General features: G+C 39.0%; 1 protein-coding gene across 2 annotated transcripts in view; it reads left to right on the top strand.

Moving 5' to 3' along the window:
- The window catches only part of BRAF (B-Raf proto-oncogene, serine/threonine kinase), an 80,140-nt gene extending 66,822 nt beyond the window's left edge, over positions 1-13,318 (top strand). For both annotated transcript variants that reach the window (XM_075117120.1, XM_075117111.1), the window contains 6 exons: positions 540-586; positions 1,174-1,292; positions 2,084-2,215; positions 4,863-4,997; positions 5,855-6,008; positions 12,459-13,318. In XM_075117120.1, the coding sequence (XP_074973221.1) occupies positions 540-586; positions 1,174-1,292; positions 2,084-2,215; positions 4,863-4,997; positions 5,855-6,008; positions 12,459-12,481 (610 nt within the window). In that variant the 3' untranslated portion in view covers positions 12,482-13,318. The remainder of the gene's footprint in view (positions 1-539; positions 587-1,173; positions 1,293-2,083; positions 2,216-4,862; positions 4,998-5,854; positions 6,009-12,458) is intronic.
- The last annotated feature ends 1,847 nt before the right edge of the window (positions 13,319-15,165 follow it).

A 15,165-nucleotide genomic window follows, 5' to 3' on the forward strand; every position in this document is an offset into this window, starting at 1 on the left:
TCTCCTCTGTGTTTCCTGCAGTCTTATTTATCCAGTCTGCAATTGGGATCTTTTTTCCAGTCCCATACTAAAAAGCAGTCAGCATACTTGAATGCGTGCTGAGACTGGGAAGCACATTTAGCTCCTGCAATTTAGAAACATCTTACCTGAAGCTGTGCCTAGCCCGCAAACTGTCTTGACAGTCACCATTAAGGCTGGGAGGCAGAACGTTCAGCACTGAAGGCATGTCAAAAACCTATAGAAGTTCTTTTATTTTTATTCTGACTATTGAGGTAGAACTGAAAAGCAGAAGTTGGTGCATAATTGTTATTTCATTCTGCAGTAGCATCAGGTTTGAGCTGGAAATCTAAGCTTTATTTTTGGGTTTTTTTCCTGTGACTGTTGCAGGAACTGCCATGGGTAACTGAGGTTTTACCACCTTGATAAAAATGTGCAGTTTGAATATCTACAGGATTTGTGTTTCAGTGATACAGTGAATTTTGAGTTGTTGATTAGTGAAATATCATTTAACCCACCTAATCTATGATGTTCCTTTTCAGTTATTTGCATGCCAAGTCAATCATCCACAGAGACCTCAAGAGTAACAGTATCCTTTCCCAGAGGTATGACTGCAGAACGTGACAGCATTCTTGGTTTGGGTTTTTTTCCTGCCATAAATGATCTTACTGATGTGAAAAGCTGTTCATATGTGAATATTTGCTGAGTTGAAATTCATTGAGAAGGGGTGATATCACTAGTAGCAAAGTAAGGAACACTTACTATATGTATTGATTGATGTGATTGCAATAACGTAGCAAGTTTTATTGTGGTTATCAGAAAGATTTTTTGCATCATTTGGTTTTCTACATGTAATGAAAGATTATACCAGTTCACTCGCAGAATATTTTCAGCTTTTCTCGTACTTGGCATTTCAAGAAAGTACTTGGCATTTCAAGAAAGCCAGCTGGGCCATGATCTATTCAGCACTTGGCCCAGTCATTACTTAGGAAACCCTTAAGTACCATAATTCACCATGCTGGCTGCTTAGAACCTGTGTTATATGAAAACCTTCTTCAGTGCTGGTAGATGGTTAAAACTGTTAATGTCTAATAAGGCAAATTTGTAGCTGTTTATTGTTCTTGCAGGACAGGATCAGTACCACTTGTTTGTTTTTCCTTAACATTTCCCCCTTAGATATTTTTCTTCATGAAGACCTCACAGTAAAAATAGGTGATTTTGGTCTAGCTACAGTGAAATCACGGTGGAGCGGGTCCCATCAGTTTGAACAGTTATCTGGATCTATTCTATGGATGGTAAGCAAGGGGGAAGCGATGTGTTTGTTTCAACACATTTGATTGCCATTGGCCAAAGTTTCTAAGACTGTCCCTCCAGCACACTGACATCTACAAGCTGTTTTAATATGGAAAAGCCAAGCAGTAATATGAAGTACTAAAGGAATGCTCTTCAGTTCCTCTTTCCATGTTTTCCGGTAGTTAGCAAAAAGACTTTAGTGTCTTTATCCTTTATTCTGAGGTTTAAACTGAAAAGAAAATGGTGGCTAAGGAAAAAGGGTATCATTAACCCAGGGTTGAGGAGAAGGTGATGAGAAAAGCCATGGAAAATGTCCTGCAAAGGAGCAGAGGAACTAGCTCAGCCAAAAGTAAGGTGCTCTTAAGTTTTAAGGATTCGAACATGGTTACTCTGAAGAGGCTGTACAATTTGCTTAAGTCTTAATAAGAAGTATAGTTACAACCTCCTGTGCAATTCCACTTTCTCCTTTTCTCCCTGCAGAAAAGAAGGCTCTGTTAGTTGGCATTATTTTCAGTGGTGGTGTTGTTCTAGTTTCAAAGTAACTTCTTGGTCCAGACAAGGTTATTTTGTTCTGTCATACAGTAATAAAGGAATCACCTAGCTAAAATGAACCAATGAATTTTGAGATTCATATCAACATCCACTCTATATTAGGACCCAGTAACTCTTGCCTGAAGGCAAAAGTGGACCTTACACCTGTTATACTCTGGACAAGTCCATGTTTTGTTCCTGGTATACAAGGTGCAGCCTGACATCATGAAATAAAAACTAATTCTTTCCTTTTATGGTACAGGCACCAGAGGTTATTAGGATGCAAGATAAAAACCCATATAGCTTTCAGTCGGATGTGTATGCCTTTGGGATTGTTCTTTATGAATTGATGACTGGACAGTTACCATACTTAAACATCAACAACAGGGACCAGGTAAGGGAAGGGACGGGATTGACTTCAGTCAGTGTGGCCTGAAACAAAGATGATTCAGCCTTGTGAAATGCGCAGCCTGACGCTTTGTGTGTTTGATTTGTGTTTCTGATTCTGATGTTATGAGATGCATTTCTACATTTTCTCAATCTGCCTCAGCCATGTAGCGCCAATTTATTTACTTCTGTTGAGGTGTTTTTTTGTTGTTTTTTACTTTTAAGTATAGAGTTTTAGCTCCTGAGCTTGTTGCCAGGATACTTATTAGGGAGAGAGCAGGTTACTTAATAGTAATCTAGTTTAGAATAGTTCTGCAAAGGCGAAATGATCCTCCATATGTTCAGTTATTCCTCTTCCCCCCGCCCCACCCTTGCATTGAATAATCGTTCAGAAACAGGACAAAAGGGAACAGCAGTCATCTCGCTGAATGTTCTATGTTCATTTCAATCTTGAGAAATGCATGCACCATCTAATTGAATTTCAGGATATCAGCATTTCTCAAATCCTTCGTGATGGAGTATATGACTTTCCAGAGTGTGTGAATCCTGCAAGAAGATTACTTAATTGTGAACAAATATTCCTTAAGTCCAATGATACCACATGCCTGCAATATATCTCCACAGGATAGGCACGTTTATGAAGGCATATCTAATTCATGATTTCTGTCTAATCTGAAAAGATCTTTGGTGTAAACTATTCCATGTCTGGGTGGTGATATATTTATGTTGTATCTGTGTCCGCATCCCTTGTTTTTTCACTGTCAGTACTTGAGAATTGCAACCATAGCAACGTTCATCTGTGAATGCCATTTTATAAGGCTGCTTCCATATTTGTCAGAACACTTCATCCCAATTCATCAAATTTGGAATGACTCCTTTATTATTATTATTAATAATTTTAATATTTTTTGCCTTTTGAAAGACGGGGAATGTCCAGATTCCTGGCCAGATGGATATAGCCTTCTAAAAGCAGTAATTGGGCATTGTTTTGTTTTTACCTTTTGAGATTTGAAAGATGAGCCCAGTGCTGTGAGTGCTCACAATTGAGTGCTGAAACAAATTTTAAATTGCAAGTGAAGGCAACATATAAAATGTGATCTAATATCTTGAGTTTTGTCACTCCCAGTCTATTGTCTGAAAAGGCATAAATGTTGCTCACTCTATGGTGGTGCATCTACGTCAGCTACTGTGAGATAACTAAGAATCTTAGTGAGCAAAGCATCATTCTTGTTACACCTCCGAGTATTTCTCTCACCTTAACAGATTTTTCTAGATGGGCTAGGGCTGTTGTTGTAGTGATATTCTCTTTCCTCTAATTATAATAAAAGCTTAATCCCTATATTAAATGTAAAGATAGTATTGGTAACAAATAATAATGATTTTTTAATAATTTCAACTGAAGTAGTGTAATTTTTTAGAAAATAGTAACTTCTAGATGATAAGTCTTATTGCAGCAGAGGTAAGGGACAGGGTAGACAAGTCTTTACTATGAAATGCTGCTCTGGCACACGGGGATTTCTAAAGAAACCATATGGGAGTCTTTTACTCCTCCTCGATGCCAACACAGATGCGACTGAATCAGAAAGTTGAAAAAGGACCAGGATTGTGTTAGTATAAATAACGTGTATAGCTTGCTGGAGATGTAGGGTTTTTCTATTGGTTTTTTTTTTTTTTGCCAGTGTAAAGATATGGAATAGTTACACTTCATTAAATATAAGGTATGATACACCTGCTGGTCTGAGTATTTGGGAAAGGGTAGTGATTATCTGCTGCAGCATGAATGGATCTTTGATTAGCTAGTTTGAAGGGGCTTTTTAGCGTCAGCGTAACCGCAGTACTCAAACCACATTGCATTTGACCTTGGCTTGACATGATGATGTTTGATGGGGTTTTTTATATATCCAAGAGAATACTAACCATATTTATGCTTTGCTTTCTCCTTTCCATTCGTTTACTTTGTTTTATGCTTAAGTTTTATCCTTAGGTGAAATATAAGCCTTCCGTGTTAAAGGAATTACTGTAAATATACAAAGCCTGTCTGTCTCCTCTTCTACAGAGGAGAGGCTGTTTCTCTTTTTCTTTTGTGGGTTTTGTTTCGTGGGGGGTGGGAAAGGTGGTCAGTTGTCAAGAATAAGCTTTTGTGGTAGAAAACTATAGGAAGCAATTAATTCTCAAAAGGTAAGAGTTCTTAATATCTGAAGTTCATGTGTTTCTTAAAATACCTTTCAGCCTGAACTTGCTGTTGACTTATATTATAAAACAGAATATTTATTTTTACAGAGTATTTGTTTTCAGGCATTCTGTTCCTGCCAGAGTTGCTTATTCTTGGTTTTGTAACAGCTTTTAACATCAAACAGCCATTGCTTTCTTAGGTGGCTATTGCTATAAATTGTAACGATGTACTAGCATTCAAGTTTCACAGAAATGAAACTCCTGTCCTTGGAGGAGGAGGAAAAGTCCAAGTTTTTCTCTGTACTGAATAGGTTGGCAAGCAGTACTCGACACTTGGTAATTTAAATACCAGATAAAGTTTCCTGGGAACAGAAAACTTGCTGTTGGGACTAAAATGGTCTAGCAAAATGTTAATAATTTGTTACTGTTTGTTTTTTGGACTCATCTTCTTCCCCTTTCATCTTTTTTCCCCTTAAATAAAGATAATTTTTATGGTGGGACGAGGATACCTGTCTCCAGACCTCAGCAAAGTACGGAGCAACTGTCCAAAAGCTATGAAGAGACTAATAGCAGAATGCTTAAAAAAGAAAAGAGATGAGAGACCCCTTTTTCCACAGGTGAGAGATGTTCCTTTTTAATTCTCAGTAGCCTTTACAATTCAAATGTTAAAAATAAAGATCAGGTATGAACTCACTGGCCAGTTCAAAATTTTTTTGACTAGTGCTATATAGCATGACTTCGTAAGAGTACTGGTTCAGTACCTGGTTAATGCTGTTTAATTAGAAATGTTAATTTTCAAATCAAAAAGCAGGTATTAAAATGGCTTGTGTAGTTGGAAAAGCATTTATGTGTTTGAGAAAGTTTCAACTGGGAGACAGTGAAATTAATAATCGTAATTAGAGATACAAACTAGAACTTGCTGTGTATGTTCTCAGAAATCTTTGAATGCTCCTCGTTGCTCTCCCCCAGGCTTTATGAAGGGAAACTGGTAGTTTTGTTGCAAACCTTGATTTATCATGTCTGCTGAGAAAAGTTTGGATTCTAAAAGCTTGGGGGGGAGCTTATTTTTTTGTTTTTTGAATGTAACCAAAGCATTTTCAAAAAATAAGGAGCTCCCCCTGCTGGCTCTCTGGTAAATGCTGCCAAAGCTGTGTTAGTTGCAGCAGTGGTAGGTATAGGTACCTTGCATACCTTGTTTACAGATAAAAGGCAACTACATTCACTGTGTTTACAGAGGGAAATCAATATGCCCTTTTAAAGGGGAAGGTGAGGCAGTTTCTTCCCAAAATATCCTTTTCAGCTTCTTGAGGATATAAACATCAGAGTGCAATGCAGTAATCCATTTTTAAAAGTTTCTGTTTAAATTGGTGTATAAATATTTTTCTATAGTTAATTGATGTTCTGCCTTTGGTTTTAAGAGACTGTTACAGCTTTGGAACAACAGATTTGATCACTTGTTTTCTACTTGTTTTAGATTCTTGCCTCCATTGAGCTTCTGGCCCGGTCATTGCCAAAAATTCACCGCAGTGCATCTGAGCCCTCATTAAACCGGGCTGGCTTCCAGACAGAGGATTTTAGTCTATATGCTTGTGCTTCTCCAAAAACACCCATCCAAGCAGGGGGATACGGTGGGTTTCCAGTACACTGAAAAGAAATGTGAAAGCTTGTGCCTGTATGTCTGTGTGCTGGTGTGTTCCCATGCGTGCAACACACGTGTACGTTCTCAGTTCCTACCAGCTATGTTTTTAAGGTTTACAGAGGGAACGAAGACTCACTTCCTAGCACTGGGCATTGAATGTCTGGAGCACAAAGTCTGTGTTGGTAAGGAATACCCTGGGAGCAGCTGGCACAAGAAGAATTATAAGGTCACATAAGAGAACTGGGAAGTCACTTCAAAAACAAGTAAAAATCTTCTTCAGGTCACTGGGTATCATTTTTGCTTGCCTGTGTCATTTTGCCTAGTTTATTGATTGGAATTAGTTACTCAGGGGTGTGTTTGATTTTAATCTACTCAAGCTATGGTGGTTTTTTGGTTTTGTTTTGGGTTTGTTTTTTTTTTTTTTTGCTTCATTTGAGGTCATTATATTTAAGCAATAGGCTTTAGATTCCTTGGTTAGTAATGCTACTCATATGTGGGAAACAATCAGAAAAACAAACTTAGCTTCAAGGCTGAGCATAGTCAAAACTTCTTGTGGTCAGCAGAAGTGAGCAGATAAAACACAGAATCCAAAGACAGACCTTAGTGATGTGTGACTCTTACTTTGAAAGCTGAAGTTTAAAATAGCGCTGGTTAGAGAACATCTCTTCCTGCAGAGGAATGGTGGCGTGGGTTTTTTCTTTTTTACTTTTTATCTTTGCCTAACTACTCTGACCTGCTATGGTTTAGACCATCTCAAAATGTTCTATTACAATGCAACAGAGAAGAAATTCTAAATCTGTGATTGCTGAACTGCAAGAATGATACTGGTAATGGTGCCTGTATCCTTCAATTAGTATGGATTTCAAAATTAAAAAAAAAAAATTAAGAGCATAACCAAATACTTTTAAGAGAAAAAGGCTGCTAACTCCCATAGTAGGAAAAGAGGATTTAGAAAAGAAGCTGTTTTCATGGAAATCAGTATTACACCATGAATTCTGTTAAGATGAAACGTTTTAATTGTTTTAATATTGTTAAGAATACCACTGAACATGCTTCTGTTCAATGACGAATTGTTTTTTTCACTTCCATGTAAAAGCTGCTAGTCTGACTAGAAGTGAATCAGTTAGGCTAGATATCTGAGAAAGCTAGACACCTTACCAAGATCCTATCAGCTCACTTCAAAGATTATATTTTTCTCCAGAGCATTCCTCTGGAACGGGTGAATCAGAGTAGTGATTCAGGTTATATCAGTCTTTGATGTCAGATATGAAAACAATAATGTTATTGACTGTGTTCTTGCATGTTTTGAAATAAGTTGTGTGGTTTTGTTTGTTTTAAACTGGTAAGCTATTAATTGTCACAGAGTCTTCTGCATTGGAAACAAGCTATTGCTGCTCCTGTTAGGACTTCCAAGGGCCAGGGGCGTTCTTAATGGCTTCTGATTTGCATGCTTATAGAGAAGTTTGCCTGTTGTTAGCAATAGGTTTTTGAAATAGATCAGGAATTCAAAAAAGGTTTTCTTTTCTGCTGTCTGGCAACTGAGCCTTTTAAAACAGGAGGCAGAGTAAGAGAGCTTGAAGAGATATAGGCAATTTCCACTTTTTCTAATGGATTCTAATGGTCTTTTTGGCTTCTGCTGTTGGAACAGTTTGGGAACTAACTTTTCTCTAATCTTTTTGTTAGTCGAGAAAGCTGTTGAAATCTATCTCTATGGAGGATGACAGTTGTTATTGTTCTAGAAAATATGTTTCCCATCTTTCTGGTAGCTTCACCTCATTTTGGCAGGCTTATCTTAAAATGCAAACAGGATTTAAGTCAGTTTTCCTCTTTTACTTATGTGGTGGGTTTTTTTATTCTAGACAGTGAGGAGGGGAATGCTTCTTAAGCTTTGGGGTATGGTATTCAGTACAGGCTACAGTGTTCATCTCAGTAAGAGCGAGAGGATGCTGCTGGCTCTCCTGCAGAATCTAGAAATGTACCATCCCAGGCAGAAAAAGCTTAACCACACAGGGAGTTACAGAGAGTGCAGAAACACCATCACTGCCCTGCCCAGGCTTACTCTTTCAGGTCTGCCAGATCAGTTCAATCAAGTTATTCCTTGGAGTAGTGTTATCCTCCCTGTTGTTAAGATTGTTCTTCTGTGCTATAGGAACTACAATTATGGGGGGTGAAAAAATGCTGCCAGTCCCATTTGGCCTCATTTCCTGGTGTATGGTCTGTGCATTAGAATTCTTCCGGTGTCACCTGTTCTTATACTTCAAGCACAGTTTGGGATCCGTGGCCATAATGTGATCTTAGCTTCTCACTAAACATTTTATGAAGCCTAAAAGAAGGTTGTTTTTTGTGGATCGTTAATGTTATCTGACATAAAGGTATTTAGGGGTTTAACTTCTGTAGTTTGTAATTGCTGCTTCAATGAGATTTGGGAGCATATGTAGGGTGAAGGTGCCTAAATACACCTGCGGATTTGGGTCAGTGTTCTCAAAGATGCAACTCGGCTATCTAGTTTAAAAACAGATACCTATCAGTTCTGAAATCAGGTCTGTAGTATGCCAGGCTTTTCTGGAGGTTTGGTCTATACTATATGAGATTCCTTGTTTTTTCTTTACTTCCCTGTGTCTCAGTATAAAACCAAAATCTGTCTTGGTACCTTGCAGAAGGACCAGATCCTCATAAATGCTGCTGTGTGTTCTTCTGAGGATACTAATTATCCACATCAGGGTATGTTCTAAATTACTATTAAGCCAGTGGATGGCATCCGTACTAGAAGATTAGCGCAAGATCCAAAAGAAAACTGCCTCTTTGTCATACTTTTTTCTGTGTCTGTGAATGTAGTCCAGGCAAGGTGTTGGAATTTGGTGTTTCCCTTTGAGTCAGTTACACTCTACCTCAGTAGTCAAGGCTGGCATGGGCCTGGAACAGAATGATTCTTCTCCTTACGATTCTTCTGAGAAACATGGCATCTACCCCAGCATAAGGAGTACAGTTAAGATGTCTTGTATCTACCTTCGTGACCTCAGGAATCCAGATTGCTTATAAATTTGTGAGAGTTCGGTAACTGCATCTTAAAAAATCCTTCCAAGAATGAGGGGCAGACCATATTATATATTGTTTGGACACAACACGGAAGAACTTGATCATCTTTTTAGTACAGATTTTTGAAAATGTGCATTTAAAATAGTTCCCGCTTGCTTTGCCTGTGATGAGCGTGAAAAGACTGTAGCAACTAGCTTTCAAGGGCTCTGTAGGAAGGGTAGATTTTCAAATGCTATCCATCCTTTGGAAAGGAATTTCTTTGTTACCAGTCAAAGTAAGTATCTGAAGCTCTGCATGGTAAAAAGCACATCAGATGCTGGGCTTACAATGAATAAAAGTCTGTTGTTTTTTCACATCCCAAATAGCTAGGTATGTTGTTTCATAGATTCATGGTAAGCTAATCTCATTTGGAGCAGCTGTGGCCCAGCTCCTTAGCCTTGCATTGGCAGATACTCTGATTCCATTCCATGCAGTTGAGGGGCTTCCTCCTACCACCAGCAGAGCAGCTCTTCAAAAACTGGTTAGAAAACTCCCCTTGCCCACCAGCCCAAGCTAGCATTTGCTAGGTGAGCTCCTTGAGACATCTTGCTTCAGGGTCAGTGTTGCCCAAGGGACAGGTCATTGCTGTACAGCTCAGGTAGGAGGGAATGTGGGACTGCAGTAGTCCCAGTTTACATTAGCACTGGCCATTACAGAATGGTGTTTAAAGACCTAGCAGGGCAGAATCAGGGTGATCCTGTTCCTGCAGGATGGGGTGTATCAGGGTAAATTCCTAAAGCTGTCTTCGTTTCGTCCTTTCATTGCTTTACGGCAAGACCTTCCTGTCCTGCTAGAGAACTGTGAATTCACAGTTCAGGTACTTTATTTATCTGTATGCATCTAAGTCTCAGGAAGGTGTTGCCTGTGTTCTCTCTCCCACTCCTACAGATGGAGTTTCTTTCAGAAGATAAAAGAACCAGCTACAGATATTTTACATCTTCAGAATAGAAAGGGTTTACATTAAGCCTTTTAGCTACTTCTCAGAAAGCCCTGTCGACACCTAGCAGGATGAAGGATTCCTGTACGTGGGTAGGTATAGCCACCTACATTCCTCATCTAGGGAAAGCTGTTACTGGTGACTGCATTTTATACATGTTCAATCAACGTAATCCCATTATTAGATGAACATGTTACCTATTTTGGTCTCCTATTGATTTGCAATCAGATTAGCATCTGAATTTTAAAAGGAGAGATTTAACATTAGCTTGTCAAAAAAAATGTCTTTACTAAGGTTTTATTTAAATGGAAGAAAAGTCTGAAAATCACCTTTTTATAGCTACCATTCTATCTGAAATGCTTCTTGACTTCTGATCCTGTTTTTCCACTGCCCTTTCCCAATTAATCATTCATCTTTTATCTTCTGAAATCCCTGTATGACTATTAAAAGCTGAATTATTACCAGAAATGGGCAGAAGGACAAGATGAGTAATGAGGGAGCAATCTCTTGTTTATAAATTGATCTTTAATCAGCAGTTTAGGAACGCAGACAGAAAAATAAATTAAGTAGAGCATGTTTTGCAAGTGTAGCTAAGCATGAATGTCATTCTTAAAAATTAGCCTCGCAGGCAATACTTGATGACTTTTTTGTCCTTTTCTTAAAAGAAAAAGAAAATAGTACAAAAATTGAGGTGTTTCTAGCAGATACTGTCAAGAGAGTTGGGAGATGGGTGAAATGTGCCAGAGAGAAGCAAGAAAAATTATCAAGTATTTAGAGTATTTTAGAGCAATGGTTTATCTGTAGGTAGAACTAGTAAAATAGGCAGTTAGATCCGTCATAACATTTTTATTCTTTTCTTGTTATAACTTAAACCAACCACTGCTGTCTATCAAGACACACAGAGCCTGAGGTCCGTCACAGCCCCCTGTGCAAGACACCCTTGTTTTAGACTTTGGGTGTACTCCCTTCTCATTTCCTATGGGTCTCAGAGCCTTCTCTCCCTGCTTTCTTCATGTTCCCTTAGATCAGCCAGATCAGCTGTTCCTACCAGGCCCTGTAGATGTCTTTTTCTTCTATCTCCCCACGCAGACTGCTGATCACTCTTCTTGGTTCTCTTCTTTATAGAGCAAGACATTCCATGGAATAAATGCTATCAGGCTAAAATTCTGTTTGCAGGGATATTTCTGGTTTGTTTCCAATATTCAGAATAAGAATCTTAAGGAAAAAAAAGCTAACAAAACACTTGCTCTGGAAAGGATGGAAGGACATCGAGATAGGGAGCAGTTGTTTAGATGTAATGGCATTCAACACGGTCCTCTTGAACTGAACAAAGAGTCTCTTGTGTCTGCCTGTCACTCCTCTGCTATTAGGAGAGCTCTGAGGAGTGCTCTCAAGGAAGGGGCATAAACTAACTCAAAATTCACGTGAAACCCAACATGGGGAAGTTATATGTATGTTTCTTATTCTCTTGCTTCAGAGTCCTTTTGGTTAAGCATAGTGGGACATCCCTCCCTAAAAATCCTGTAGAATACAATTTCTTTGTGGGTGGCAGGGAAATACTTTGGCTAAAGTGTAAGACTGAGAGGACGCATATCTTAGTTTTGGCTTCTATTAAAGGCTCTGGCAAACTTCGTAAGACTTTGGGCAGCAATTTTACTCTGAACCGTAGTTTCATATCTCTGAAATGGGACTACCAGTCTCTCTTACGGCATGCTGACACTAAATAAACTATGTAGAGTTTCAGGAGATTGTTGTACATGAAAGCACTGCATAGAATTATTGTTTATTCAGCAGTTCTAAAGAAAGCATGGTGTTCCTTTATTTGTTGTCCTCCCTATTAGTGAGGCCTAATTTCTGGTCTGGGATTGAGCAGACAATCTCACCATTCCTAATTTTTCACACAGTAGGTTGCTATGTTGGTCTCTAAATCAGATTCTAGCATTCTTTAATACTGGTTTAATATTCAGGCACTTTACTGTATATAGTCGTTAAAGGTTAACGGGTGTGTCAAGTAGTTCTTTGTTATTAAACCAGTTTTACAGCAGAATAGAAAATATTTTGCAGTCTGACACATTTATTGCAATTGTTGCTTGTCAGGAGGAGATATTTGCAATAGGGAGTTTAAAATTAAACTGATACATTTTATTTTCAAATGCATGATGAATTAGACTTTGCTTGAACTTTTATACCTCTGTCCTGGGAAGAATGGGTGCAGCTTGCTTTCAAGAAATTATTTTTCAGTAAAATATGCTGGGTCTGTATTCAATGGTCACTCACTATGTATTCTTTTGTGCTTTGATTTTAACAGTTTGCATTTTTTAACATCTTTTATATTCAGCCTAATGTTCAGCTAGTCTGGAGAAAATCTCTGACCGCCTAGTAACTGAAATCACCTTTTTAAACCAAGCTCTTGTCCTCCCTCTACAGGAGAATTTGCAGCGTTCAAGTAGCCACAGCACCATGGCAGCACCCACTCTGTTATTTAAGTCTTGTGTTCCTACAGTTTCTTAACATCAAAACTCTATTCTGCTCCGCAAAACCTAAAGTAATTTAGAAAAGATATCCGTAAGCTTAAAAGTGGAGCAGAATGAACTGCCGGTCCAACACAATGGGAAAAAGTACCTTTTTGGGAACCAGAATCTTCTGCTGCCAGTGTTTCTCCTTCAACACAAACCACCACCTGCATTCAGAGACCCGCAGTGGCTGCCTGTGCCGTTGGCATCATTCCCAGGAGAGAGGAGAGGGCGCTCGTGGTTTGACTGTGGTGCTCGGGCATGAGGGGATGGAACTGCTGCTGCAACTTAGGAGACTTGCTTTGGATGGTCTGCTGGTCGGCTTTCTCCCTCTAACAATGTACCATCAGAGGCTGAAAATCTGATGAGTGCTCATTTAAAAGAATCATCCTCTGTTCTGATCTTTTTTTCCCCTGGTGTACTCACTGATTTATGGACAATGCAGTATCCCCTTTTCACTGTATCACAATGTCAAACACCTAAATCTGTCTATATTAATGGGTTTTATACCAGTAAAATTAAAAGTGTGGGGTGATGGGAGCTGGAGAAGATGTTACTCTAAAGACGAAGAGGTTAATCTGAAGGAAAAGGGGATGCTGCTGCACCTTTTTTCAGATTTACGTTATCACTTCTTGAAAAAAAACAAACAACAACCACCAACCTTAACCTTTTTCCTTTTCCCAGTATCTTCGTGGTGTGTGCATATACAACGTCTTTTAGAAGGATTAGGTAGATCCTTCTTTTGTTGGTCCAGCAACAAACTGAAGTTTTTTTTTTTTAAAAATGTAGCGAGATTGTCCTCTTTTTAATTTTTTTTCTTTTGTATCATATGATACATTGTATTTATCAAAGATGCTACCACAGCATCTGAAGTCTGTAGAATTTCTGATACAGACTGTGAATGGTGTATGTACCTACTTTAAAAGTTTTATTTTAAATGAGGGTGCAGGTTAATGCCAGGTACCTTACCAATATGTAATGTTTTCATAAATGAGGAAAAAAGTTCTCAGGTTAAATTGAATACAAATACAAAACCCCCTAGAATTAGACATTCCGAAAATTATGTTTTGGTACTTTCAAGAGCTTTTTTTTAAAGGATTTTTATCCTGTTAACTAAACATCCTCTGATAAGTGTGTGTATAAATGTGGAGCATCTTGTCCTAATGGCAAGGTGTTAGATCAAAATAGAACGGTACTTGCTGGATCCACGCTGACTACTTCTCTCATTGCCTTCTTCCCTGTCATCTCTTCCCTTCTGTTTGTCTTTCCCTTTTGCACACTTTGCAAACTAGGATGAAGGTGGCGGTATCTCCATTAGAGTGCTTTGTTTTCCTGTCCTCCACTCCTGGTTTTCAAATGGTTGGTAGCTTTTTAACAAGTTACCCAGTCAGGGAAAAAGCAACTCATAAAGTTCTGCACATCGTTTACCTCTAGTAGAATATCTTGTGATGTGATCTGTTTGCAGAGTTCTCTGGTATGTGGTATTACATGTAAATTATTTGTACAGAGGCAAGTCAGACCACATTAGAAAGAAATTCAAGCTCAGACAGAAGTTTAGAGAATTTGATTCATATCTGCCCTGTACCACTCCAGGTGAGGCAGGAGAACCAACCCCCCTGTAGCAGGGAGGTTCTTGCTGGGGGAAGGTGGGGGGTGTTAAACAAAATCATGACAAATAAATGAAGGAGTTAAATGTGTGTGAATGTGGTGTCCGTGCTAAACACGGGTGTATTGTGTGAGGATGTTGTCCTTCCCTCCCTAGGAGAGTTGGACTGTCTGCAGAAGGTTGCTCCCAGGCGAAGGGAGAAACGCACATTGGTGGTGGAACGTGCTTTTAAAACCCTGGAGTTCTGCGGTGTTGCTGGTAGTCTGTTATGTTTGTCAGTAAATATTTACTGGGGTTATAGGGACCGGACTAATCTGAAGTGGGAATTATAACTGAAATACTGTGTATTCATATTAATTCCACAAACATTAGCAAGACAGCAATAGTGAATGACTTAATAGTCACTACAAGAATGAAGTGATTCATGTTGGTACATGAATAGAATTGATTTTGTGTACAGGATGCATTTTAAAAACAAAAACAAAACAAAAAAAAAGCACAAATTTTTTCTTGTCTGCTGTGGGTCTTCAGATGCTGTAAGGTTTTTTCCTTATTGAGATTGGCAGGAATTTAAATAGTAGCAATAGCCACTTTCCAGTGTGGAGAAGCTAATGAGCGAGCGGTGGTGTGCAGAGCAGTGAAATCGGAGCGCTCCCTGGTGTGATCGTCTGAGGCCAATATGGAAGAGGTGGAAGGAGCCTAGGGCTGCAGGGTCAGCAGGCAGCTGAGAGCATTCACAGATACAGAATCGCAGAGGGTGAAGTAGTGACTGCTTGTTCTCCTTCCACCCCGCACATAGCTCCAGCCCCTGTATGGGCTGTGGCCTAATTTGTACGTGTCAGGCATACTGGAAATTAATGTTCCCTTGAAAGAAACTGTTACCGGAGCAAGTATGTACAGGTGGTTCAACAGTTGTTTGTTTCACAGAGCTTGTTAAAAGCCCTAGTTTCCTTCCACAAGGTCATGCTGGCAGAAGATTGTCTGCTAAAGTATAACTGTTGGGAATTTCATTCTA

This window comes from Phalacrocorax aristotelis, chromosome 1 (assembly GCF_949628215.1).
Source record: "Phalacrocorax aristotelis chromosome 1, bGulAri2.1, whole genome shotgun sequence".
In the NCBI taxonomy this organism is placed as follows: domain Eukaryota; kingdom Metazoa; phylum Chordata; class Aves; order Suliformes; family Phalacrocoracidae; genus Phalacrocorax; species Phalacrocorax aristotelis.